This window comes from Beta vulgaris, chromosome 5, assembly GCF_026745355.1.
Source record: "Beta vulgaris subsp. vulgaris cultivar EL10 chromosome 5, EL10.2, whole genome shotgun sequence".
Taxonomy (NCBI): Eukaryota; Viridiplantae; Streptophyta; class Magnoliopsida; order Caryophyllales; family Amaranthaceae; genus Beta; species Beta vulgaris.
The window spans coordinates 14,683,444-14,711,265 of record NC_079206.1 but is presented as its reverse complement, the minus strand read 5'-3'; the positions used below and the strand labels follow the sequence as shown (position 1 = coordinate 14,711,265).

General features: G+C 37.0%; 4 protein-coding genes across 10 annotated transcripts; 1 reads left to right on the top strand and 3 right to left on the bottom strand.

Annotated features, from left to right (window-relative positions):
* Positions 1 to 814: 814 nt before the first annotated feature.
* On the bottom strand, positions 815 to 1,438 carry LOC125497884 (uncharacterized). The gene has a single exon (XM_048645593.1). It carries the CDS (start codon positions 1,436 to 1,438, stop codon positions 815 to 817), a length of 624 nt encoding a protein of 207 aa, XP_048501550.1.
* Positions 1,439 to 2,160: 722 nt separating this feature from the next.
* Positions 2,161 to 5,357, bottom strand: LOC104907868 (hypothetical protein). 3 transcript variants are annotated; one of them, XM_010696885.4, is made up of 3 exons: positions 4,362 to 5,357; positions 4,134 to 4,208; positions 2,161 to 2,851 (listed from the first exon to the last, which is right to left on the bottom strand). In XM_010696885.4, exons 2-3 carry the CDS (start codon positions 4,159 to 4,161, stop codon positions 2,298 to 2,300), a joined length of 582 nt encoding a protein of 193 aa, XP_010695187.2. In that variant the 5' UTR covers positions 4,162 to 4,208; positions 4,362 to 5,357; the 3' UTR covers positions 2,161 to 2,297. The 3 variants fall into 3 exon arrangements, with proteins under 3 accessions (XP_010695187.2, XP_048500801.1, XP_048500800.1); XM_048644844.2 differs by having other exon boundaries at positions 4,593 to 5,357; XM_048644843.2 differs by lacking the exon at positions 4,134 to 4,208.
* Positions 5,358 to 7,453: 2,096 nt separating this feature from the next.
* LOC125497885 (uncharacterized) lies at positions 7,454 to 8,941 on the top strand. The gene has a single exon (XM_048645594.2). The coding sequence runs from the start codon at positions 7,454 to 7,456 to the stop codon at positions 8,939 to 8,941; it is 1,488 nt and encodes a 495-aa protein (XP_048501551.2).
* Positions 8,942 to 12,712: 3,771 nt separating this feature from the next.
* On the bottom strand, positions 12,713 to 23,463 carry LOC104907867 (hypothetical protein). Of its 5 annotated transcripts, none has more exons than XM_048644845.2 (11): positions 23,069 to 23,463; positions 19,757 to 19,884; positions 19,561 to 19,632; positions 19,296 to 19,441; positions 18,796 to 18,910; positions 18,623 to 18,703; positions 17,388 to 17,522; positions 14,881 to 14,968; positions 13,688 to 13,809; positions 13,454 to 13,537; positions 12,713 to 13,365 (listed from the first exon to the last, which is right to left on the bottom strand). In XM_048644845.2, exons 1-9 carry the CDS (start codon positions 23,364 to 23,366, stop codon positions 13,757 to 13,759), a joined length of 1,116 nt encoding a protein of 371 aa, XP_048500802.1. In that variant the 5' UTR covers positions 23,367 to 23,463; the 3' UTR covers positions 12,713 to 13,365; positions 13,454 to 13,537; positions 13,688 to 13,756. The 5 variants fall into 5 exon arrangements, with proteins under 5 accessions (XP_048500802.1, XP_048500803.1, XP_057251008.1 ...); XM_048644846.2 differs by having other exon boundaries at positions 13,454 to 13,534; XM_057395025.1 differs by having other exon boundaries at positions 12,713 to 13,612.
* Positions 23,464 to 27,822: the final 4,359 nt, after the last annotated feature.

Below are 27,822 nucleotides of genomic sequence, written 5' to 3'. Positions count from 1 at the left end.
CTAGTCTGGCATGAATCAATCCTAAATTTTCTACAGCATTACAAGTATGCTTTGATTCTCCTAAAACAAAAGAAACTTCATTCTTCTTTTTGTATCTTTCACTCTTTTCTTCAAGGTTCAAAACATAGACTCCTTCTTCTTCCTTTCCTTTTCCCAAGATTTCTTCAGAGCAGTGGCCCTGTATCACACATCCATTTTGATCAAAAACTACCCTCATATTACTCCCTTGTATCAACTTACTTACTGATAACAAATTATGTTTAAAATCATGTACCAACAATGCACTGTTTAACATAATTTCATCAGTGAGATCAATATTTCCAGCTTCTTTTACCCATTTGATAGAACCATCAGGAAGACCAACTTTAATGGGCCTTTTTAGGGAATATGAAGATGAAAACAAGTTTCTATCATCTATCATGTGATCAGATGCTCCTGTATCTACAATCCATCTTTGATTACCCAAATTTTCACTATGGCAAGCAATTTTAGATGAATTTTCTTTACCTGCAAAGTTGCTGCTGTGTTGTTTGTCATTCAGAGCCTTCATCATCTCTTGAACCAGGTTATTGATGAGATTTGAATCAGGCTTGCTTCCACTTGAGTCTCCCACTTCATAAACTCTGTCAAGAGGAGTCTCATTGTTTCCTTCCTGTTGAACTTTGTTCACATTCATTGCATTCTTTACCTTAGGCTTCTTAAACCATTTCGGGTAGCCCACAATCTTGAAGCATTCTTCTTTCACATGTCCCTTCATGAAGCAATGCTCACATTTTTTCTTCATTTTTGCCTCCTTCATATCCTTCCTTTGTTGTCAGTTTGTTTGTTGTTGCATTCTTACATTTAATGCACTAGCCTCAGCAGCATTTGGCATCTGCCCTGAGATTTGCTTCTGCTTTTCTTGTTGTTGAACAAGATGAAAAGCTCTACTCACAGTAGGCAGAGGATCCATTGCCAAAATGTTACTCTTCATGTTTTCATACCCCTCATTGAGAGGCATGAGAAACTGAATTAGCTTATTCAAAGCATCAGCTTGATTCAGTTTCTTAAGGATATCACATTCGCATTTCAGCATAACACCACAAGTGCATTCAGGCACACCTTCAATGGATGATATCTCATCCCACAATTGCTTGAGTTTACAGTAAAACTCATCCACACTCCTATTGTCTTGATTAAGACCACTCAGATCTTTTTTCAGTTGGAAGAGAAGAGGAGCATTAGTTTGCTCATATCTCACTTTCAACTCATCCCACAGATCTTTAGCACTCTTAACATACATCATACTTGCTCCTATATCAGCATTCATAGAAGCAAACAGCCAACACCTTACCATAGCATCATTTCTCTCCCATTTATTGAAATTTGCATCGTCTTCTTTTGGTTTCACAATATCTCCATTAATGAAACCAAGTTTGTTCTTAGCCCCTAAGGCCATCCTTACACTTCTTGTCCAGTTTAAGTAGTTATCACCTGAAAAAGTGATACTACCCAGTTGGTTTGTAGAAAGATCAGAAGAGGCCAGGAAGAAAGGATCTGCATACCCAAGGTAGGCTAAAGATTTTTCTCTTTCCTTTTCTTTTTCTCCTCCTGACATTTTCTTTTAGGATTCTGAAGGGTTTTTTTTTAAAAAAAACGTTTTAGCAGATAATAACAACCTGCTCTGATACCATAAAGAAATTGGAAGAAAGATTTAAGCTTTATATCAAAAAATGTTTTTCTGCATTCTCATTTCTTGCATAAGTTTTTCTCACTATTTTGTGAGTGTTTCTCTCTTGTCTATTACAATATATCAGCATCTATATAAAGCAAAAAACTTCCCTAGCTTTCTCTCCTAAAACCTAGGAAAGGAAAATACCAGAAAGGTGTTGCAGAATGCCAGCATCACAAAGAGACAAAAGCCTAAACAGCTGTAATCTGTCACATGACAGCAGCTGTAGTTTCTAGAAATATCTAGAAGAATCTTAGCAAATGATTAGCTGTGATCATCTCAATGATTGCCAATATCACTTAATAGCACGTGAAACATTTGCAGCAATATAATAAACCCATCATATTTTCTTCATGTTTCAACCACATAAGAATTGAAAAGTATTAAAAACCAATTCAAACAAGCATATAGACGATTCTTATCAATCATGTCATCAAAACAATGATCGATTGACAGTTAAATGACATGCCATTCAAGATTAAGAATCTAGGGAAAGTGACCATTTACATCCAATCAGCTCAATTCAACACCAACTATCAGTTAGCCATGCTTACAAACCTACTTAGTTAATATTGCAAAACTTCTTTCAAGCCAAAACAGTCATTTTGATTAGCAAATAGAGTTTCTTCTTTGCTTTAAAAGCACAGCTCCCAGCTTTCCCTTGCATAGAGCGCGAGAACATTCCAGGTTTCAACACCACACTAACATTTAGGATCGACTTGGGCCTAGGAGGTTTGCCGCGTTTGGGAGGTTCATAGGAATGAATATTCGAAGGAGGTACCAAGCCCTTAAGATAGTCAATCTTTTGAGCCAAGAACCTTATGACTCCATCTCGAATGTCATGCTGAACTACCTCATACAGGCAGCATTCACAGTTTGTCCTCAGGGCTCCAATGTACCCACGCTGACCCTCGTCGAAGGGAGAGTCCATTTTACTAGTATCCACAGCAAACATGATACTCCTATCCTCTATCTCATTTATGCAGTACATTTTCCAATCAACCATCGGGACATCCAAGCGCACATAGATGACAGGCTGAGTGTTTGCCGCCACCACCACTAACGATTTTGTGCTCATATGCCCCCGCTTAGCAAAGATGGGTTGATATGAGTCTAGCCTTCCTCCTCTCAGTTTTATCCCTATGTAACATTCATTTCAAGGCTTTCAATAACATCGTGTAAAAAATGCACACAAGAACAAGCATCCCTACATAACACATTCATTTCAAGGCTTTCAATAGCATGATGTATATAAATGCACAAAAGAATAGGCATTATTTACAGCAATATAACCAGGAAATACAAGAAGCAAACATGGTTGGTGAATGATGTAATATCACCACATCCACATACAATAATTCAAAGGATCATCAAGTTGATTAGGATAGTCATTGTATATTATATTATGCTTGTCAACAAGTTAATTAGGAAAAAAGTTCATGAAATTTCTTTATAACTCAACGTAAAGCCAAGGAACTAACTGTTAAAATTACTCACACAAACTTCTTTAACTTCTTTCACACTTACTTTCTAAGAAACTCATCAATTTCATACAAAATAAAAATATAGTTTAAAATAAAGCACCAAATTAAAATGTATGATGTGCTGTGGAGTACTACCTCTGTTTCTTAAAGATCTTTCTTGTTACTGTTCCTACATATACCAAGGAGGATCCATTTGTGTGGGGTGGGTAAAGTAGGAGAGAGAAAAAGATTAAGATAAATAAACAAATAAAAAAGGCTTAAAATAGGAGAGAAAAAGGGAGTAAAATTGAATTAGTAATGTAATTGTGGAGCATATGATAGGGAGATAAGAAGGTAAAAAGAGAAAAAAAAATAAGAAATAAAGTAAAAGAGGGAAGATCTTTTAGAAACGCACTTATTAGGAAACGGAGAGAGTATTATATAGGGGGTGTTTGGCAATTAGAGTTTTGGAGCAAAAAGAGAGGTTTGAACCACTTTTAGAGTTTTGACTAGTCAAAAACTCTAAAAGGGGTGTTTGGTAAAAGAGAGTTTTAGAGAGAGTTTTGGAATGAAAACTCTCAAAATGAAAAAGCTCCTATTAGGAGCTTTTTATTTAGAGGATTAGGTAGAAATTATATTTAATGACTTTTTTACCCCTAATAATAAAAACTACACATATGTATTAAAATGTCTATAAATGTCATTTTACACAAATAAATGACAATAAGCTTTTAATAATCAGTTAATTTTTACCAAACACATTTATAAAAAAAGTTGTCAAATTAGCAGTCAAATCTGCAGAACAAAAAAGTTAAAACTCTAACAACAAACTCTAAACTCCAACCACTAAACTCTAAACTCTATTTGACAAACAGGGGCATAAACTTAAAAAATAAAGATACCATAACAAAAGAAGTTTTAGCACCCATTAAAAACAAAAAAGAAAGTAAGGAACTTACCAGAAGGTTCATCAGAATTCAGAAGCATGTTCAATGAAAGTATTGTGACACTCCCCTAATTTTCCACAATATCAACTACAAAAACCAAAAAAAAAAATCAAGTTCATTTTTTGTTTCTTTTTCTAGCATCAAACCAAAGAAAAACCAACTTTCTTGTAACAAGAAATAGATAAAACAGTAAAAATAACTCTACCCTTTACTCCAAATTCAACATTTAAAAAAATTCACCTTTATCTTCATCTTGATTATGTTGAGAGGTGAGTTCACTTGAATTATCAGTTTTATTATTAGTAGAGAGAAAATGGAGAGAGCCATCACAAAAAGTGAAGAACATACGAAGACAACCATTAATAACAAAATATTGCATATCAACTTCATTAGGGTCACTATCAAGAACAACATAACCAGCATAAATTCTTTTAGAGGTGTCTACGTTAGTCCACAGCACGGGGGCTCTACCCGTGAAGGTGACCGTGCGAGTGTCCGAGTATTTTGCTATCTTTACACCACCTTCTGGGACCCCTGGCATGTCTACTCGAACGTATAGTGCATTTATGGTTGCATCATTCACAATTTGGTAGACTTGTTTTGTCTCGTATGCTCCTTTTGGACCGTACCTTTGATATGGGTGCAGCTTTTTTTCTCCCTCTAAATAAATTGATGAAAATGAAAGGTTAGAATTTTAGTTCAAAGAAATGGAAGCAGTTGAAGCCATGGAGTTGTATTGTATAATTGTAGTGTGGTGGAAAGAGGTGAAATGTGGGGTGATAAATTGAGAAGAGTTTGGGTTTTGCGTGTTGAAAGAGAGAGAGGGTAAAAAAGAGGGAGGGTGAATTGGAACAATTTGTTGAAACAAACATTTGCTTATTGAAAATAGAATAATTTTACAATAACAACTCTAGAGTCAAAAGTTTTTCTCTCTCATCCGAAATTCTCTCAAAGAAATGAGAGTTATCTCACTTAAAGTGAGCCCACTTGTCACCTGAGTTATACTTCACTGAGGAGGTTCTTGCTTTCACACCTGGCAGGTTATGGACTTCACAACACAACAATTACATCCAGCTGTCCAGACGCATGGTAATTGCATCGCCAGTTCAATCGGTAAAATCATATCCCACCGGTAAATTCATCCTTACCACCTTTGTTGTTCTTGTTTAAATACTCTCTCACTGTAATTCTTGCGGACAAACTACCACCAAAAATCCTTCACCTTTCCTTTCACTTTCACTGTTAGTTTAATTGCTCTTTAATTTTGCCACTGTTTGTTACTGAATACCAACACGAAAAAAAAAAAAAAAATAAATAAATTTTTTCGCTTAGTTCCAACACCTTCACCGCCTGAAATTCTACGTTACTTTTAAACTTTCCACAACCTATATATTTGCGAAGAATGAGTTTCTCAGAACCTCAAACTAGTAATAGTGAAGGACTTCCTGTTCGTTCTATACACAAGCGCATGGGTATCCTTGTTAGCCACCCGCCATCGACTCTTCCTCCTCTGCCTAATATCGAGTGGAGTCATTCTGTAGTTGGCTGTTTTTTTGATCTTGTGCCTCCAAATACGAGCTTGGTTACTAATGTGGTCAATACTCAGTGGCTTACTCGAGGCTCCATTCGAGTTCTTCGCACTGGGATTTATTTTATCTTTGAGTGTCAAGACCCGCGTGATTGCGCGGCTCTTCTTCGCCAACACACTACGGTCATCGATGGTAAGATTATTACCTTTCGCGCTAGTTCAGCCAATCAAGTTCCTTCCACTATAGACTTTAGTTTGGCTACGCTATGGGTACGTATCCATAATTTACTTGGCGTTTTTGGAAAATGCATGGACTGCTCGTATATTATCTCACGTTGGGTTGGTTGATTTAGTGGAAGAAACTGGGCCGGGTCTCCCCAGGAGGCTTTTCTTCGTGCTCGTTTATCGTCGATTTAACACAACCACTAATCCCAGGTTGCTTCTTGCCCTTGGGAGATGGTCAAGTGGTGTGGGTTTATTTTCGATATGAAGGGGTTTTTAAGTTTTGCAAACAGTGCGGTTGTGTAGGCCATCACACTGGACGATGTCCAATGTCTGCATATGATGCACACCATCTTATTCATCGTCGATTCCAGCAGTTTGAACATGATGGTATGAATATCATGTTTGGTGCTATGGGTGTTCCTCTTTATACAAATATTATTCGTGGGTTACCAGATCGTTTTATTTACCGTAATGTTCGTGTGGATTTAACTCATGTGATTCCTGGCCATGACCCCTATATATTTGAGGAACGTCATGTTGATGTTCATATGGTGGATTCAAGCTCGGACGAGGAACCAATGGAGGTAGCAAGCTCGGAACCTTCGCTTGAGCCACCAAACTTGCCATCCCAAGCAAATAATCCTTCTCTTCATGAATCTGACTTTCATACTAATCCCCCTATGTCTTTTTCCCGGGGGTCACCTGCAAGCGTCACTCAGAATCTTTCTCCTGCTATCAGTGGCCACGAAGTGTTATCTCCACCTGGGCGCCGCTTTTCTACTGATGTTAACACTTCCGGCCACATCGAGGATTTTGTATCCCCAAGACCTCAACATGTGCCACCCGTATCTACTGCAATTTCTCATCCTTCATTAATCGTACCTACAGCCGCAGCACAAATACATCGAAGCAGGCCTTTTTATCGTCATCTGGGGATTACTACGCGACCTCCGAAATTATTTCGCGTGGCAGTCGAACATGAGGAGTGTTATGTGCCTCCAACTGATGATGCATCGGGGTTTATTCATCAGTCTCCTGGTTGGGATTCTCTTAGCAATGTGGGAACTCTTGAGGCACTAGTGGAACAAGGAAGGACTACGAGTGGTCCTCCGCATCCTGACGAACCTGGGCCTAGTACTTGGTTTTTCGACGGTCATAAGCGCAGGGCCGAGGATGGGTTGCATAGTCAATCTGCCAATGACATTGCTGGCTTGCCTTTGGAGGTGAGTTACAGATCTCATGCTGGAAAGCGACAACGTTTGGAACAATGGGAAGCTAAAGGAGGATTTAATTTAGGCTTCCTACGTGGTGATGTTCGTACTAAAGCTATTACTGATGTGTCTATGGCTCGAAATTTGGAAGTGGAACCTGGGGAAGAGATTATGTCTTCTTTGGCAAAGAAACGTCATGCAGCTACTTCACCACCTATGCCGGCTAAGAAATGGATTTTCAAACGTCAGCGTGGTAATGATGTCGGCTCCACTGCTACTGACATGGAGGGACATTTTTCTTTGTTGGTTAAGGTTGCAGATGACTCAACTAGGGTAGTGACTGACCCAGACCAGTCACCTCTAGTTCCATGAATATCCTTTCGTTAAATTGTCGGGGGTTGAATACCAGTGATGCCCCGATAATTCCGTACATACGCTGGTTGGTTGCGACGGTTAAGCCCATGTTTCTGTTTTTGCAAGAAACAAAATGTTCAGTTGCACATGTACAGTCTGTGTTACGAACTACTAATCCACACACTGTAGTTGGTGTAGATGCTCTAGGGTATAGTGGTGGGTTAGTTGTGGTTTCTTGGGCACCTTTTGCTGTTAACGTACTTAGGTCCACGTGTAATTTTATGTTTTGTAAAATATCAGCAAATAATGGAATGATCTGGTACGTTTTGTTTTTGTACGGAGAATCGCGCCAAGAATTTCGTAATTCCTTATGGGATCAATTGTTACACTTGTTAGAGGCGTATCCTGACTTTGTTATTATTGGTGACATAAATCAACTTGATCATTATGGGGATAAGTTGGGTGGGTCTACTATGATTAGGGGATGGGAAGAATTTACCACTTGGAAGCATGCTCTACAACTACAAGATATTCCCTTTGTTGGTCCTCGATTCACTTGGACAAATAACAGGGATGGTGTGGATTTAATTATGGAACGTCTTGATAGAGTGTATGCTTCCCCAAATTGGAATGACAGATATCCACTTGGCTTTATTAAAAACTTCCCTATTCTACATTCTGATCATGCAGCTATCTTTTACCAGACAGAACCACCAACCCAGATTCATCGTCGGCCATATCAGTTTGAAAATTGGTGCCTCCTACACCCTGATTTAACTAACATTATTTCGTCTGTATGGCGCATTCCCATAGTTGGGTCAACAATGTACCGGTTCACGAAACATCTATCCATCTTTCGCACTCAGATAAGGCGATGGTGTTTGGATCATAAAGTTGTATGGGGGATTGATTGGCAAGAACTTTCTACAAAGTTAATGGCCAATGCGACTGATATCTCTTCTCTTCCTCAGGGTAACGCTTTCATGTTCCAACGTCAGCAAGAGTTGAATAAGTCTGCTTTGGCACACTCTTATTGGTCGCAACGATCTAAAGATAAATTCGTTCAAATCGGGGACCTCCCAACCAAGTTCTTCTATAATAAGATGAGACAAAAACAACGCGCAGCATATATATATCTACTACGGATAGCAGACGACCAATGGACGGAGGATGGGCCTACCATAGTAAAAACTATTTTACATCATTTCAAGGTTGCATATGGGCCGTCTCAGGTGTCTACTGCCTCTGACCAGGTCCAGGATGAGGCCATTGATTTAGTACTTCGCGACTTAAATTTACCTCATCTTTCTCCTTCTCAACAACAACAGCTCATTCGACCTTCTCTAAGGATGAAGTGCATGAGGCCATGTTGGTATTGGTCAGGGCAAATCTCCTGGGATGGATGGATCAACGGCGGAGTTTTTCAAACTTCACTGGGTTGCCCTGGAAACGAGGTATTTCAAGCTGTTAATCATTTTTCACAACAGGTTCATACTTCATGAATGGAACCAGACGTTGATTGTTTTGTTGCCTAAAGGCCGAATCCTGAGGATGTGACACAATTTCGGCCAATTAGTTTATGTAATACCATTTACAAATGTGCTTCGAAATGCCTTGTCAATCGATTACGGCCGTTGCTCTCTGATCTTATCACAGAATATCAGAGTGCCTTCATTCCAGGAAGGCATATGGATGACAACATTTTGATCAGTCATGAGTTAACCCATGTTCTTAATAAACATCGAAGCGGTAATGTTCATCTAGCGGCTCTTAAATTGAATGAATAAGGCATATGACCGGGTTAACTGGAGGTTTCTCTTAAAGGTTCTTCAGGCCTATGGATTTCCTGCACAGTGGTACAGTTGATTAGTCAATGTATATCTACAGTACATATCGCATCCTGGTTAATGGACAGGTACAGAGTCCTTTCCTTCCCATTGTGGGCTCCGTCAGGGTGACCCACTTTCCCCTATCTATTCTTGTTCTGTATGGATATCTTCTCTCGCATGATAATACTGGCTACGGATATTCGACTATTTGATGGAATTCGAGCTCACAGGTACGCTCCTGCTATATCTCATCTGTTTTTTGCTGATGATGCTCTTCTTTTCTTTAAAGCGTCGACTACTTCTTGACGAACTGTCCAATCTACTTGTCGATTCTGCCATATTTCTGGTCAAATGCTCAGTTTACGAAAGTCTTTGTTAAATTAGTCCAAATGTTTCGAGCACTGGGTCAGGAATACAAACGTATCTTGCAATTAAATCCAACGTTTCCTGGGCACATATCTGGGTACTCCTGTGGATATCCAAGGGAAGAAAACTCAGCATTCACCTTCTTACTTGATAAAATTTCACAACGTATAACTGCGTGGAATCATATACCAATTTCGCAAGCTGGGAAATTGATTCTCATTAATTCAGTCCTCATTGCTTCCATAGCTCACATCCTATCAGTTTTCTTAGTTCCCACAACAATCACTAATAAGTTGGATGCAATGCTAGCACGATTCTTCTGGTCCAATTGCTCAGGTAAAGGAATTGCTTGGAAAAGAAGGAGCTCTTGCATTTGCAAAAAGGTGCTGGGGACTCGGATTACGTAGTATTGCGATGCACAATCGTCGCTTCTGATTAAGAAAGTATGGCGTATTCATAGGGATTCCATGGCCTTATCAGTAAAGTATTTGCTGATCAAACTTTGCGGCCGAGTTCATCAATACTACACTGCGTCCTATGCGGAATCAATGTTCTTGGGGTGCGCGCGGTTAATTCAAGCTGAGAAGGTGCTCTTGACAAATTATTTTGGAAAATTGGATCCAATCCAGATTACGAGCTGGCAACGAGCGCTGGGTTCATGGAAGGATTCCCCATTTCGGGATAATGTCTCTCTTCACACTGCCGCTATGCTTCCATTGCTTCCCTCTGTTGCCACACCAACAAGGATGGAATGTATCCCGGCTTCATTCACTTTTCATTCCAGCACAGTTCGTGATATACTTCTCTTGAAGTGCCACAACTCACAAACCAAAAGGATCTGTCTATTTGGCCTTTTACTACGTCGGGCCAATATACTACCAAATCTGGGTACTACTTCCTCTCTCGAAATACCGATATCTATCGCATGAACCCCCCTCTCAATTCGGAGTTCTTTCGAATTTTATGGGGATTGCGCATCATGCCAAAATGGAAACTTTTCCTCTGGAAACTGTTCCATAACGGGTTAGCAACAACATCTAACCTTTCGTACCGTGGTTTGACTGGTTCAGATGTTTGTCCAAATTGTAATTTGGAACCAGAGACATGCCAACACCTTTTTCGATTTTGTCATCTTTCCACGTTAGCATGGCAAACTAGCCAATTGAACTTAATTCCAATCTGAACTCCCCTTGTGAGCTTCAAAGACTGGCTCATTGCTGGATACACTATTTCTACCAGCAGGATGGATACAATGGCTCTCGTCTTCCTTTATTTGTGGCTATTTTATGGGCTATTTGGCAGGGACGGAATCAAAAGGTCTTCAACAGCACAACTCCTGATTGCCTCTCATCCGTTCACTTCAGGACAAAGGTATCCAACAACACTTCACCTTTATGGCTACTCCTCTTCCTCCCTCGGTTTTTGCATGAGGCACCAGGTCCGCCAGGGTTTCTTTTCGCACATTTTGGGTTCTCCTTCTCCGGGGTACCACAGTTACAGATACAAGTGGATGGGTCCTGGAAAAAGTCTTCTCCTTTGGCCGGTATTGCTTGGGTTGTTGATAACGTTAGTACTAACGCAAGGGAGGGACAAGGTAGCTGCATTTATGCTGAGTCAGCCCTGGTGGCTGAAGCACGGGCTTGTCTGGGGGCTTTGCTTTGGGCTCAAGCTCAGGGTTATTATCACCTTCTGATCTACACAGATTCCGAATTCTGGTCCGGAGTTTGCTTCATCAAGCCACACAACCTATTTCAATTGCCTGGACTCTCAACGACATTCGAAGCCTGGGACAACAACTTCAATGGTGTCGTATTCTAAAAGTCAATAGGCAACAGGTACAGCGGGCACATGACCTGGCCAATCATGTTCGCCTAGGACAGATTCCAATGGCCAACCTGTAGTTTGTTTATTTTATGATTCTGTATGTTTTACCGATGTCCAAAAAAAAAAAAAAAAAAAAAAAAAAAAAAAATAGAATAATTTTTAAAAATAGCATATATTTTTTTTTGTTGAAAAATATGCTTAAAATGAATATTTTTTGAAATAGAACATTTATTCATCGAAAATGGAACAAATTTACTGGGTACATGGTGTGCACCATACTCCTGGGAACACAATAGAATTTTCATACCAAATTACTGTACCAAAAGAGGTATTAGTAATACCAAAGTTAACTAAAGTAAGTATAATTGGTTCCAAAACTCAAAGTTGATACCAAAGTTTACTTACACTAGGTACCAAATTAAGAATTATTTTTGGTATTGGTAGCAATTTTACTGAACTTTAGTATAAGTTGGTCTCAAAATTCAGGTCTATTTTTCTGTCTTTTTACGCGAAATATCAAGCGTGTCCTTGTAAGAGGTCATTTTGACCTCTCACAATAAGATGCCAAGACAAGCTCGTCTCTACTCTCTAATGATGTGCTAGTCTTTGATTCCCGTTTGTAATTACAAAAAATGGACTAAAGATGATCGAACAAGTATATGAGATTATGAGTAGCACAAATTATATGTTCTATAATACTATACATAAAAAAGTAGCAAAGTTAGTTGATTAATATGCAAATGTTGTGGGTAATAAAATAGGAAGCATTTGAAATTTAGACATTGAATTAACCCAAAATAGACGCAACCCAAGATTAATTTGGTCTGGCTTGAATGTGAGATTCGAAGTTGACCCAAGACCCAAAGTGATATGTCATACGATAATCCGACTGGAATCCAATTTGAAATCAGACTGACTTGAACTGACCCGACTCAAACTCAATCCGAACAATTCATTTGTCACCTCTATTATAAGGAGTTATGTCAAAATATCGTGTCACTTCCTTTATTAGTTGATTTAATTAATTTCACTTTTTTTTATTATTCATTTATTTGTTTTGGTTATTCTCTCTCTGTTGTTATGAGTGAATAAAATCTTTGTTGATTATCGAGAATATATAACCATCATAGTGTTCTATTATAAGGCTAAGGAAAGAATTGGCGCACAACACAAAGCAATCCACATCAGGCCTGATTCCTGAGGCTACCGGACATTTTAACTGCATACTGAATATTGATACAATCAACAAAATCGTAGACACTAAAAGAAATTACTCATGAGATGTGAAATGTAAATTGAAAAGTAAGCCTTACAATCAGCATCCTTTATCAGCATTTGTTGAACCAATAATGGCAAATAGATGCTACTATTATACACCAGTCTGAGATCACTGCATGCTACCCGCTGGATTTCTTCATTAAATAAAACTCAAATTACAGAATTACAATATTCATGGAAATTCAGTGTTCTCAACCACACGCAAATAGATGAAATCGTTGGCTAATTCTACAGCTGCCGCCTGCCAGGAAGGGTCATGAGCCTCATAGTCTGACATCTCCGCCATTTTGAGGCAATTTTAGCTTTGATCTTCTGTCTTCCTTTTAACCGACATGCCCTTGTGTGACTTCCTTTAGATGGTCCAATTGACTGCTAGTTGGAGATAAGGAACACCGCATGCTAGAAAGGGTAGTTCTTCAGCCAGTTGCCGCTCGTACTTAAAAAAGACATAGGCCAACAGCAACAAGGGACTACAAGTAGCTGTTGAAACAAACCCCTGCTAGTGGCAGCAATTTCTCCTTGCAGGGGAATAACTCCTCCCAATTTTCCTTTATTACTTTCCACAACTAACACTAAATAGGTTTCTATACTCTTCTAGTAACATGAATATCCAAATACCAACTCAGGGTCTGCACAGAAAGAACGTGGTAAATTGACAGGCGCAGAGTAAATTAGCAGGAGCAGTTTCTTTAAATCACGTAAAATGTAAATCAATACCAAACATGCATGCAGATTTTGGGATCAAGTCTACAGCCCTTGCCATGCAGTGATGGTCTTCATCACACCCTCGACTGCATGCTACTTCACAACATTGAATAGAAGTAGGATATATTAGAGTACTATTACATTTGCTTCAAATCACATAGTCAACCACGGCTGATAAAAAAAAACTTGTTAAATCATTGAATCTTCAAAAGATCATATGCATCTAGAAAGGCTTCCATATCTCACCCATTTTAACTTAAAGAATCTGACCGTATGATTAGTAGTTATCTAGTATCTACACCAGAGTGTCGACTGTCAAGCGGCAATCTCTTCCTTCTTTCTCCTTGAAGAACTCAAAGAACCTTCAACTAATGAGCAGCAAGGAAAAATATAAGGAGTATTATTTAAGATTTCAAAGATGAACAGCAAAGACAGAACATTGTCACAATGGGAATCCAATGAACAATTAAATGCTGAAAAATCACTCTATAAACCATTGTCACTCATTTATGGTGAGCAGGGTAACATTTCTTCTAATTTCTAACTAATCAACACGTAGGCAAAGACATGCGAATGAATAGAGCAAGTACAACACTCTCCACTATTTAGAAAAAAATCGTAGCACGCATCTCCCTCACCCCAACACCATACATGGAAGACAATTCTGTGTGGCACATCTACAACTATGATGATGATTATCAATATCTAAAAGAAGGAAAGGAACTAAGAATAACATAATATTTCAAAAGAAAACAGGTAACCCAGCAAAATAAGCAATCGAGTCATATGATAATTGGTAGAAGTGGTTGGTCTGGAATTATTAGCAGTTTTTGTAAGTTAATAAGACCAACTTTCTTCACTATGTATAAGCCTACGAGTTTACCACACATTTTTCACTGTCAATCTGCTCCATTTCTTCAGATTAACTACATGTGATAAAGATTATTGCCTAATACAATCATCCAACTCTTTAAAGGCCCTTCCCCAAACCCTTCAAGCAATCAAAGTGGATATCTTTCATTCCAGTATTAATTTTACCAAAGCTCGAAAACAGATAAAAACACCCAAAAAAGAAACAGACAAATGTCAAAGCAAAAAGTGTCTGTCAACAAGAACATAGCTACAAAGGCAACTAAACAACACGCGTCGAATTGGCATACAGGACTAGACTCGCATTAAACTGCAAATGCTCAGCAAAATCCATAAGAGCAAGATGTTTTTGAAATACAATTCTCTTAAAGTTAAATCCCCACTATTTACTGACAGGTCCATATTCACAAATTACTAGGATGTCGAACAAGTTACAGTCTCTCCATTCCCCTTTAGTTAGACAAATAATCATACTAACATTGCCAATGGAGGCTCTAAAGCAGCTAAATGGGATTCTTAATTATCATACTAACATTGCCAATTGATGTGTCTGTTACACATCTCCTTACCTTGCCATTCCCACACCACCTTCGATTCACCCTTCACAAGCTTTGGATAGCGATCTAAACGAGAATCTGACTCCACCAAATCTTCAACCTAATTAGAAGGGCCATATAAAAAAAAGGATATTAATAGAAGATCGAAAGGAGTATAAAATCCAAAGGAAGGGAACAAAAGGTCGTGCAATATCTCATGTTAAAAATGAACGAAATACAATAACAGAATGTTTAACCAATAACCATTGTACTAATATTCGAATTGCCAACTAGACTACACAGCTAGCCACCTTAGTTCATAGCTCTAATTAGAGAATTCCCCTTTGATGTCAGATGATTTCAGAAACACTGAGTAAAGGAGGATGGTATATCTTAAGTACTAATGACCATCAGATATTAACCACCATAATGTTGCTTAATTGCCTCGCAGCACCAGGCCAAAAATTCAAAATAGCCATGAGCAAGTGCATAGGTTCCTGTAAATAATAGCTTCTCACATTAGAGCAAAACATGAAGTTTTCAGAAGATGTCCAATTTTCAGTAGCAGTAGCCATTCCTTGCTTAATACTTCCTCCTTTCAAAAATAAGTGCAACACTTTCTTTTTTGTTATAAATGCAACTACTTTTGGTTAAAATATGTCGTCATCTACCTGATGATAGCAAGTAAGCAAGACATTCAGAAACAAGACACATAAGTCATCTAGAATTCTTAAAAGGCCAAATTCGTTACGTGATTTGAGGGGGATAACATTATGAAAAGGTATTCAAAACAACAAGCTTGTTCAAATGCTAAATTATAAGATACTTGATAGACATAAATTGGCGAGGCGTGGATACTAATCTTATGCACACGTGTGCATACATAATCCTTTGTGATCTCTCGCTTTGAAACGACTATCACTAACATTATATGTTGGTAATCAACTTTTGTGCTCCACAAAAAGAAATATGCTCCTTATAATTACTTATTTCAGATCATGGCCTGAAGGTAAAACTGTAGCAATTTGAATAATGTTCTAGATAGTAATGTGTATAACTGTAGATTTGACTAAGGTGTGACTCACAGTATGTAGTCCGGATGACTGAAATAGGAGAGCAACGAGGATATTGTCACCGTAAAAAAACCTCCAAAGTTAAAGGGAGAATTCTATAAGACGACCATTAGACCAGCGCTACTGGTCAGTGTCAGGAATAATGATACGACATAAGAGGAAGATGGAATAGCAGAGATGCGTATGTTGTGATGGATGTGTAGGAATGCCTTAAGGGATAGAACTCAGAATGAAGATAATCGAGAGAGGCCAAATATGACTTAGATGGAGGGAATTTAGAATGATATAAAGAAATCAGTTTAAAAAGGATCTATGTGGACAACCACTGGATATAAAATTTTGGCTCATGCACCCAACCTCATCTTCTTAAGATAATGGTTTTGGCATTATTGTTGTTGGATAGTAATGAGAAACTACAAACTACACCACTTACCATGCGATTTATCATTTTTCTATTAACCTCTACCACTAATTCCAAACAACTTGATGTAAAAAATATCAAAATTTAAGCATTAAACTTAGCCCTGTCTGTAATACCCCGAATTTTAGTTCCGTTTCAATATTTCGTAATCAGGTTTATTAATTAAGGATATGAAATTTTCGGGGCGTTACACTTTCTATACTACTCCTATATGCTAAAACACAAGCCATTAAAATTGGCTTCCCTCTAAGTTCCCTCTAAAATGAGTTGGTTTCCCTCTTAAAGTAACTCCTAAATGTATCAAACCTCAAGTCACTCCTAAATGCACCTTTAATAAAGTACTATATTTGAAATATACGTAGGGGTCTTGTCAGTTATCAGTCATTAATTAACAGATACTTGCAATGAAAATTTGCTTTTGTTTATTGAGAGGTCTTTTTTAAAAATAAGATCACTAGAAGTTAGAGCATTTCTCATCAATTAACTAAAAGACTGAGCATTGGTATTACCTAGTTACTTTATAAGCTGTCAAATGTTTTGCAAGGGGGGAAAGGGGGGGTACAGAGAGACACTAAGGGGAGGATTCAGAGGGTAGAGTCTGGGGAAAAAACAAGATATCTGTTTAAAAAAAAGAAACAAGCATCAAAACTCAAGAGCTCCAAGTAATTCCTAAATGTACCAAACCTCAAGTCACTCCTAAATGCACCTTTAATAAATTACTACATTCGAAATATAGGTAGGGGTCTTATTAGTTATTAGTCATTAATTAACAGACACTTGCATTGAAATTCTGCTTTTGTTTATTTAGAAGTCTTTTTTAAGAAATAAGTTCACTAGAAGCCAGAGTATTTCGCATCAATTGATTAAAAGACCAAGCATTGGTATTATCTAATTACTTTATAAGCCGTCAACTGTTTTGCAAGGGGGGAGGGGGGGGGGGTTTCAAAGGGTATAGTCAGGGGAAAGAAACAAGAAATCTGTTTAAAAAAGAAACAAGCATCAAAACTCAAGAGCTCCAATGAAAGCATGGGGGGAAAATGGACTACCATCTTCCACAGCAGAGGATCTCTTCTTTCCTTAGGAGTAAGCAGATGATCTCGGAGCCTCGAAGCAATTAACCAGGGTTCTTTGTCACCCATGCTTCTATACATCAAAGCATTGTCCTCAAGTGTGTCACAAACCTGTCCTTGTTAGAAGAATAGTTAGACATGTGGGCTAATATATGCCAATAATAAGACGTATTAGCTAAATTGTGTTATAAGAATGTACAGATATTTAGATAGAACAATACAAAGGTCATGTACATCAGTACATTAGCTTCCGGTCTCACTTCACATATAAAGGTATAATCAATACTGAATGTGCACATTTTTTGCATATTTTGTGAACTAAATGTGCATTTTCTCATGGTGTGTATTTTTTTTTCACAGGTTGTACATCTTCTTTTTCAAGAATAGAAACTTTCTTCTCGGAAACTAAATTATGCATAAACATTTCAAAAAATATGCACATTCGGTTCAAAAAGTAACACATGTATTGTATCCTTCTCATTTCAAAAAAAAAAAAATAGTAGACAAGAAGATAAAACTTAATTGTTGATTATTAGGAAAGAATAAAAGATCCTTAAACATTATGACGCATCACGGAAAGGCAAGAAGTAACATTTGGCCCCCTACCCCTCTGCATATCCCAGAGCCACATCCATTCCATGCCTAAAGATTGATCAAGATAGAGATTCATATGAAGAAAATATTAACACGAGTTCGAGCCAGTTTAATTAGCTTGTACTAAAAAGAGACCATTAATATGAAGCATGTTGTCATATCCCATGATTCCGTATATATTATTGGACCTACACCTACCTTATTTTTGGGAATCAAGGCTTTGGCATTATGGTTCATGTACATAAATGTGCAATAACACATGCATATGAAGTAGAATTTTGGACGGTGTACATGCAAAAGCATATAGATTAGAACTCTCAACTATTGCTCATACCAGGTGGCCATAGACCAACGCTGGTGACTTGCTGACATCACAAAATTGACTTACTATGTGAAAGCTTGCCTTTCAATTCAAACTTGGATTACCATGCATCTTTATGTCATTTCAATTCCAAACTTGCATGTCAATTCCATGACCACCAACTACATGTAATAACTAGTCAATAAAAGTACCGTGAATCTTCATGAATGAGCCAATTTGTTATCTAATACTCGACTCTTTAAGGTTTTATGACATTTGAAAACTTTAATTAGTTTATGTTTTGCCAAGTGTGAACCTGATGGTAGAGATGTTCTGCTTTCTTTGCCAAATACCAACTTCTACGAATTCTCAACAGCAACAATGTACATCCTGCGAGCTGTAAATATCAATATCATAATTCATGATAATGATCATGAGATTCTTATTAAATGTTTAAGAGTTGAGATCTAGCCTCAGAAAATGGAATACCAGTGCAAATACTGCCATGAGAAGTAAAAGGTTCTTAGCTATCCATTGCTGAGCACGACAAATTATTGGTTTGTAATTTCCTGCTAAAACATCAGGACACTTATATTCTTTGACCCTGCAAGGAAGGATACATAAAATGTTACAAAGTGCTTCAAAATACGGGACACTTTTACATAGTATGCAATCAAATCGATACGAGTTACGGCATCATAGAGCGCTGCCTACTCAACGTGAACTTGTTCTTTAAAATATGCAGAACAGGACATTAAGAGGAAAGGTGAGTTTGCTGAGTCAACTTGAGTTATACTGTATATATGAGAAGCACACCGCAGAGGAGAGAGAGAGAGTGGTAAACTATAGAAGCATTTACTTTGCTGGGGTACCTATACAAAGTTATGAACAAGAAAATATATTTTGTGCCACAATAACACTAATAAGGTATACAAATGACAAGCAGTTATCCAATATGGACAGTTCTAATTACAGCATAAAAAGCATACCCATTGCCAACAATTCTTGTTTCCAAGAGTCCACTAATGTCCTCCATTGCCTTTTCTTTTGTGTACGCAGATTTCATATCATCCGTTGTAGAAACCTCAAACAGCCCATCTTTGTCCAGCATGTTCTTTAGGTTGTCCTCAGAGACCTAATCACAATTACAGTAGAAAGACCTCAGAGTTAACATCAATTTCTGCATCTCAGTTTGAGATATAAATGAAGGTCTGATGAAAATTATCAAGGTATGACAGTAGTGAGGGAACAAACCCAAATTGCTCCAGTGCCATCACACATATACTGTGCATGTGCTTCACAAAGACGATCTTTTGTCCAGCCTGACTGAAACCATTTATGCAACAACGTTTAGTGCAGAAATTTAAACCATACCAAAGTAAGAACATGCATTAGTTCAATCAACACAAAGAATACATGACTGCACAGCAAACACATTGCAACAGCTTACAAGTTTCTTTGCTGCTTCATATATATCTCCGTCTTCAATGCACAACTTGCCATACTTCCTATATCCTTGCGTGCATTCCAACTTCCCCTTGGAACACCTTCCGTTACTTGGACAAGGCTCACATGAATCTGCAAGATCAGAAAAACTAAGATTAAATCAATCAAATTTTGAGCATAGACTGCAAAATACCCCCCTCCCCCCGCCCGGTTGCGGATTGTATATGAGACATTCATCTTGTACAACTCTAGCAAACTCATACATATACTAATTAAAATTTGATAGGATAAATAACAGAAAGTTTCTTAATTACTATTCTATTTCAGTAGATGACAAGGAAAGCTCTTTGTGATGAAAGCCAAAAAAATCAAGTCAGCTTCATTGTCTTGAATCTTGATTGTTGTTATAAGCTTCTTAAATATATTTGTATTTCCTTGTTTATTCCTTTATTAGTCATTTCCTTATTTGTGTACATTGTGGCTTTGCTTTTTAATGACTCAGGTTCTTATCAGTTCTATTATGTGCGGTAGGGATCAAATGCCATGTTTACAGATCAAACAGCTCCTTGGAGAATGATTTATGAACAACGAAGTGCAGAGCATGAAAGAACAAAGAGATAGGATCTACACTAGGCAAACAGGCAACACTGAGATTCAACATATAAGAGATTTTCCAGCACTCACACTAATACTAAGCCAGATTAACAGATATAAATTCATTAAGTGATCATCCGGGGAAGGGGGATAGCTTGCCAATAAACAAGCCACTACGGTCTAGTATGCATGGTTAATTGGATTGTCAACACGCGTTCCCATACCCCAAAACATGCATAAGTATAACTATAGGATGCAAGATAATTATGCTTAACCAATTTATTATCAGGCAATTAGTTCTTTAAGCAAGGAAAATGAAAAATGCTGAACTCGATTGTGAAGCTGGAATGTAGAACTGTGATTCCCCTTAGTATGGCCTAGACCTGGTCATTGAGCGGTCCGGGTTGGGCCGCTGCAGATCACTGGCGGGACATGGCATTTTAGGGCATCTTATTGCGGATCAATAAGGGGACGGGTCGATACGGGTTGCGGGCCATTAGCATGTCGGTGGTTGCGGGTCAATAAATAAGCAAAAAAAGATAGAGAAAGGAGCCACGCTTGAATGTTAGACCTTGTGCGATTAAATTTTTCCGTATTCGTTTTGTTTTACAAACATATTAGGTTATTATTGTTGACCCTATAATGACCCAACCCACTAAAGACCCTGTCCATCAAAAAACACTTTTTATTTGACCCTAACCTTATACCTATTGGGCTACCCAGTCCAATAACCAAGTCTAGTATGGCCAGGCAGTTTCTCAAAATAATTGTCCCGATTTTACTAATTTTTTTAAATTCAAAAACAGCTCATAAACAACATTGACCTGCACAGGAGTTCCAAGTAAATACAAGAATAGACCCCTCCCTTTCTTCCTCTCCCTCCACTTCCTCAAAGAAAGGGGCCAGGGGTGGAGGATAAAAGTAAGTTGCAAGCCATAAAGCATGCCCACTCATTCCCCAAAAAACATGTCATCCCTCTCTCTGATCAACTTTCTCTCTCATCTTACAAAAGTTTGTCATGGATTATGATCCATTTTAACAAATACACCCCACTCATGACCCAAAAAGAAAGAACATCATCCTTCTCTATCCCACTTCTTACTATACTCTATCCCATTTTGCTCTCCTACATCAATACATATTTATACCTTTTGATATTTATAATATCATACAAGATTATAAATAAATTATTTTATATATTAACGATCCTAAATAAATTCATTTGGTAGTAATTAATTTTGATTATAAAACTTCTTCAATAATAAAAACTTCCAAAAATAAGTATTCCTGTGCATACAATGTAGAGAGAAAATAAATAATTTTGAAAGTGTGTCAAAATATAACAAAATGGATGTCTATTTATAGATCTCAAAAAGATTGGACTATTGGTGAAATTTTTATTATTTTTAATTTGTATTTTTTAAGTTATTCATATTACAAAACTTGAATTACAAAAAATAACATTTATGACGCAGTGCCACATGTCCACAAATGGTTGGCTTAGGTAATAAGATGATCAACCATGGTATGACCAACCATAGATTGAGTCATAGCATGACCCAAATACAAACATCAAAAAACCATGGATGCAATCCCATGTTTTTTTTTAGCAAGGTTCATGACTCAAATTGATGCCCAAAAAAATCATGAGTGGGCATGCTCTAATATATAGAAACTCATCTCAACCAAGAAGGAAGTCTGACTTAGGAAACACACTGCACTATATTAACGAATTTAAGAGCCTACAGAACAATAATAGCTCAACACATGACCTTTTGATTCATTCTGCTAACATATTTACTACCAATTAGTTCATTCAAGCAAAACATCTTATTTGTCATCGTGTGCCCGTAATCTTGTTGTAGGTTACATAGCTAACCAGTTTACTTTTTTCATACATGGCTAACATTATACTATGGACTCTATTATACCACACTACTACAGCAATCCCTCAATCCCTCCAGTAAGGCTGCCACCAATTGTGGGTATGCAATGGAAAGACGGAAATCATAACAGTATATGGAGTCTCATTCTCACACAGACAATGGCAAAGAGTTTATTTTAGCCTTCACCCTAGAAATGCAAGGAGGTTCTTTCTCTTCGACCCTCGATTCAAGAGACAACTAGCTCCCATACCACTTCACAGCAAAATAAGAAGCAAAAGGCAATTCAATGACATAATACATGATACTTCGTAGTAGTCCATTATCCAACATGTTTCTAAATTAGAGAGTTATTCAACTTCAGTAAAAAAAAGGATGACAGAACACCTCAAACAGAAGATGCATGAAACACAATATTACGTGCATTCGGACCGCCTAAACGCAGAAAAAGGCAACGTCCATAAATATTAGTTGCTTTCCTATACATAAGCATTCAAGAACAAAACAGGAACTGTGAAAAAGAAATGACACAGCATAAACATGATGGTTATGAAGCATACTTCAACCATAAACAATCTCTCTCATTACCGTTTTAGGATTTTAGCAATACAAATACAACACAAACCCACTACATGGAGTAAATACTCACTCTATTTACACACATAAAATAAAAAAAAATCATTTCGTGTTCTTAATTAATTACAAGAGAGATTGATGTGATGTAAAAAATTCTGAAGTCATTATCACCACTATAACATAGAAACATCAAAAAATACGATAATATAGACGAAGAAAACAAAATCCCAATGTCTTTTTGCAAATTGGAAGCAAAAGATTACCAGCAATTGAGGCATCGTATTCGACAACATCGGAATCACAAAACGATAGAGGAGGGCGATTAAAGAGGTTGAAGGAGAAATTGCAGAAAGCGCCAACTAAAGCGGCGATTGTGATGACAGCAAAAAGCTTAAGAAAATCGGATTTGGAAGGTAGTAAATTTGGAGGTGGCTCAACTTCTGCTAGTAATGATGTCAGCGTCGAAGAAGAACTAGGAGAGTGAGTGTGATTCGAAATGATGGAAGAATTAGGGTTTTGGGCGGAAGATTTTGGACGTTTTCTGGAGGTTGAAGAAGACATTGTTGTGTCGATTTTTCTTTGATCCACCGGCGAGAGAGGGAAAGAGATCGGGTGTGTAGCGTCACCGTGTCACGAAAGTTTAAAAACAAAGTACGAGTCTTCATGTGTTTTTTAAATTTGAGAGATAAAAAGTATGGGATCTTTTCAACCACTAGTTTAATCTTGATTATCGAGTGTTTATGTATTATGTTATCATATAAATTAATAAAAAAATAGGTATTTAAGGATGAAAATTATGTAATAGATTATAAATATTTTTGAAGTTGTGGTACGAAAAAAGGACAAAAGGGGATTCTAAGACCTCTTGAAATCAAAAGAGATGCTCTAACCAATGAGTTATTCCTAACTTCCACTACCAGGTTATTCTTTGTAAGTTGGTTTTTCCACCATGTACCCGTGAGGTTTCACAATATTCACCTGGTACCCTCGCGTTTTCAACAATTCACCTGGTGTCCTAAGGTTTTGAAAAATCATCAGAATACCCCTAATGGCTAACGGTCGTCAACTCCATTAGTCATTAAGGCTAAATCAACTAAATTAACCCCTAACTAACCTAACTAATACTAATTAATCTTAATTAACTATTAAACCTAATTAATAACTTTAAACCCATATTAACATATCTCTCTCTAACCCCTAACCCCATCCCGCCCTAATGTCCTAACCACTCAAACCCCACCACCTCCCATCACCCTACCCTAATGTCCTAACCATCCAAACCCCACGACCTCCCCTCACCCCGCCCTAATGTCCTAACACCCAAACCCCACCACCTCCCCTCACCCCACCCCTACATCCCCTACCCAGCAGCGGGATCACCGCCAACCGACCCCAACTGTTGTGAACCAGCACCGCCATCCAGCTCCGACCCCACCTCAAGTGAAGGGCTGGTGGAGGGGAATGTGGGGTTAGGATTCAAACATTTCAATGAGGTTGGGATCAACAACAAAAAAAATTGAAGAGAGAGAAATCAAGGGTGGTGGTGTTGGTGTTGTTGTGGCGGAGAGAGAAATGAAATACAAGTGAAATGTTGGCAATCGTCGAATCCTAAATTCTCACAAACCAGAGGGGTAAATGTTGAATAAAGTTCATAATGGAAACTTAACAACAGGGACAAGCCATGTATTTTTCAAAAGCTCATGGCACCCGGTGAATTGTTGTAAACGCGAGGGTAACACGTGAGTATTGTAAAACCTAGGGAACCTGGTGAAAAAACCATTTGTAAATTGGATAATTCGTATTGAATTTAATCTAGTTTATGAAATGCGGATTGGATTGGTTTAGACTCAAATCTAAATAGTCTGGATCAAGATTGGATTATTAAAATTCAAATTTTGTTCTGATCAAATTTTAATAGGTTTAAATTCAAATAGTACACCAAATTTTTACTCTTACCCAAATATGTATAAAATTGATCTGACATATGCACATTTAAGTATAGATTGTTACTCCATCCATTTCTTTTAGTTTACTCACTTAACTTTGGAGGAGAACCAACACCAAGAAGGCAAGAATAAAGTATAAAAGTATGCAGAGAAACGGAAAAGGTGAAGAGATAATTTAAAAAGTGGTTTTTAAAGGGGGCAACATAGGTGGAAAAAATGAGAAAGTAGATTAGACATGTTACCAAGAATAGAATAGACAACATTGTGTAAATTAAAAAGAAACAAACCAAAAAGGAAAGCGTGTAGATTCAAAAGAAACGCATGCAATAGGAAATATGTATCATAGTCCATGACAACTTACATACTCCCTCCCTCCCATAATAGTCTGAACACTTTCCTTTTAAGTTTTTCTCAAATTAGTTTGAACACTTTCATTTTTGACATGGTCCCACTATTAATATATTATTTCTTTTATACTCATTTGGCCCACGCTTTACCTTTTATCAATAAAAGGTTAGTTAACTTTCTATTTCCTCAAATAAAAAATATCCCACCAACTCTTACCATATCTACTTTTTAAGTAAAATAATATTTGATAACCACACTACAACTTATCACTTTAAAATATGTGTCCCAACAAGTGTTCAGATCTTTTTGCGACAGAGAGAGTAATAATATATTTCTTATATCTATATTGGTAAAAATTAATGATGAAAATAGATCATGTGGATAGTACATAAAGTCGCAATATAGGGTCGCAGTTAACATGTGGATAGTCCTTCTCAATTAATTTTAATATGTGGAAAAAACTTTGTTTATCCACTGGGCAATTCACCCACTAGACATAGATTTTAATAATTAGTGGAGTACAACTTAGTATACTAAATTATTTTTAATGTTTATTTTTAGTTGGTAGTCTACGAAATGGGCAAAAGCATTAAGACGTATTCTTTTCACTTTACAAAAATAAGTTTCAAGTCTAATAAATTTAAGGGTAATGTTATATGTAGCCCTAAGGGCTACTTATAAGCATTAAATACATGTCTTAAAATGGAAATAGTTTATAAATTCATGACAAAATTTCACATCATTTGAGGTAATAAATGCTTGATTCAAATTTTTATTTCTATTTTAAACTTCTTATACATAGCCCTAAGGGCTATGTATATCCTTATTCCTAAATTTAAATCAAATATGATCAGACAATATTCAAAAATAAGTTCCAATTATAAATTAATCAAATTTAATAAGTTTAATTCATATATATTAGAGGTAAATTAAGACAAACTACCATTCTAAATCGTGTTTGGATCCTCTAGAGTTGTAAAATAACTCTACTATGTAGAGTTTGAGCAATATCAACCATTGAATAAAAAATCAATGGCTCATATATTCTCTTTCCAAAATTCCCCCTATTTTATCTCATCAAAATCCATCCCTAAATCTTTCCATTCCAACAATATAAGCCTTTGATTTTAAAATACTAGCTTTTTATGCACGCGATGCGTGCGATGACATTTTTAGGCGTAATTATTACTAAGTAGTAAACAAAAAGCAAATGCAATTTAGTATTTAAGTTCACATCCATTTTGTGAATAAGATTATTTGAAATACAATCAAATAGTATTTAAAAACACTTTAATAAATAAGTATAAGTATTGAAATTGCATTTGTAACTACTTTTTTGTTGACATTAACTAATTTTCTTGAAAATCCACGCACACTCATCAGCCCAGTCAACTTCAAATATGTAATCAACGGTGTGGAACTGATTAATATCCATGGTGTTACTTGGTGGATGTAAAAACCATGAGTATTCTTTGAATCCGAAAACTTTCATAACTTTGTTGAAAACTGCTGCTCTTCCATTAGGCTGCAATTAATAGAGATATATTTGTAGTTGTAAAACGATACGTAAAAAAATTTGGAGTACTTGACAAACCTGTTGAAGTAGTGATTTGATTTCAGTCGGAGTACACCGCAACATGTGTTGAGTTAGGTCGTTCATCAATGTTACTCCCATTTTACCACTCTTGTCATAAATAATGAGTCGAAGCATTAATCTGTCAACGGAAACACACAATTAATAGAGATTTGTGAATATTTGTAATATATGTAGATTGATGTTATAAAGTTTATACCTTGGAATAGTTGCAGCATTTGTTAGATTGCACCGTACACATTTATAGGTCGTTTGGGTGATGACAATTTTTCTTAGACAACGATTACATGCTTCTTAAATAATCTCATCAGGTTGTGACTCAATACGCCTCACATGAGCGACTAATCGACAATAATGAACCTATCATAGAAAACAACAAATATTCGTTATTTTGTTTTGTATTGATAATTCCACTAATAAACAAATTGAAAAGGTTTATAGTTATTTACACTCGTTATAGTAGGTAATTTAGATATCCGAGTACGAATGTCATTATAAACTGCAATTGATGAATGCATTGCAAATGGACATGAGCGAAAGCCGCAACCCGTTTCTGTGCCAGTTTCTCGACGTCATACCTGAATTATAGTATGTGAAAATCAATTTGATATACATAATAAAGGTGCGTATACATTTAACGTGATTAGTTAATTGGTGTGAAACTGAATGTTGCATACCATGCAGATAATAAATTGGTAAATTTGTTCTCTGTAATTAAGTATATTCTGCTGTAATAGCCGGTCGTAAGATATACCCCTGTTGACATAAATGATTCCAAAAATTAATCTTGGTCAACCATATACATATACAAATTTAAAAGCAATATCTTTGTTGTATGAAAAGGGATGTTATTCATACCGTGGTAATTTTTCAGATGAAGCCCACATGCGACAACAATTGAATGTTGTTTCCCATAGTCAAATGGTCCATCTCCGAAGACATGAACATAATCATTCCAAACAGTTAATTTGATAATGATCCACCTTGAGAGAATAAAGTTAAAAAAAACAATGCACTATAATAATAAATTGTGATATTAAATAAAGAATGTGCACGTACGTGTTATCCATTATTGCAACATATCTTTTGAAAGAGTTGTTTCCAACCAGTTGAATCGGTGATACATCAA

What these genes read in the sequence shown, in the direction of transcription:
- LOC104907867 (XM_057395025.1), bottom strand. Translation starts at nt 23,366, where the DNA reads ATGTCTTCTTCAACCTCCAGAAAACGTCCAAAATCTTCCGCCCAAAAC. An exon ending in ATGAAGCAGCAAAGAAACTT is followed by an intron (nt 19,633 to 19,756) that starts GTAAGCTGTTGC and finishes AAATGGTTTCAG; the next exon opens with TCAGGCTGGACAAAAGATCG. An exon ending in ACAAGAATTGTTGGCAATGG is followed by an intron (nt 18,911 to 19,295) that starts GTATGCTTTTTA and finishes CCTTCCTTGCAG; the next exon opens with GGTCAAAGAATATAAGTGTC.
- LOC125497885 (XM_048645594.2), top strand. Translation starts at nt 7,454, where the DNA reads ATGAATATCCTTTCGTTAAATTGTCGGGGGTTGAATACCAGTGATGCC.
- LOC125497884 (XM_048645593.1), bottom strand. Translation starts at nt 1,438, where the DNA reads ATGGCCTTAGGGGCTAAGAACAAACTTGGTTTCATTAATGGAGATATT.
- LOC104907868 (XM_048644843.2), bottom strand. Translation starts at nt 4,662, where the DNA reads ATGCCAGGGGTCCCAGAAGGTGGTGTAAAGATAGCAAAATACTCGGAC. An exon ending in TAATCAAGATGAAGATAAAG is followed by an intron (nt 2,852 to 4,361) that starts GTGAATTTTTTT and finishes AATGTTACATAG; the next exon opens with GGATAAAACTGAGAGGAGGA.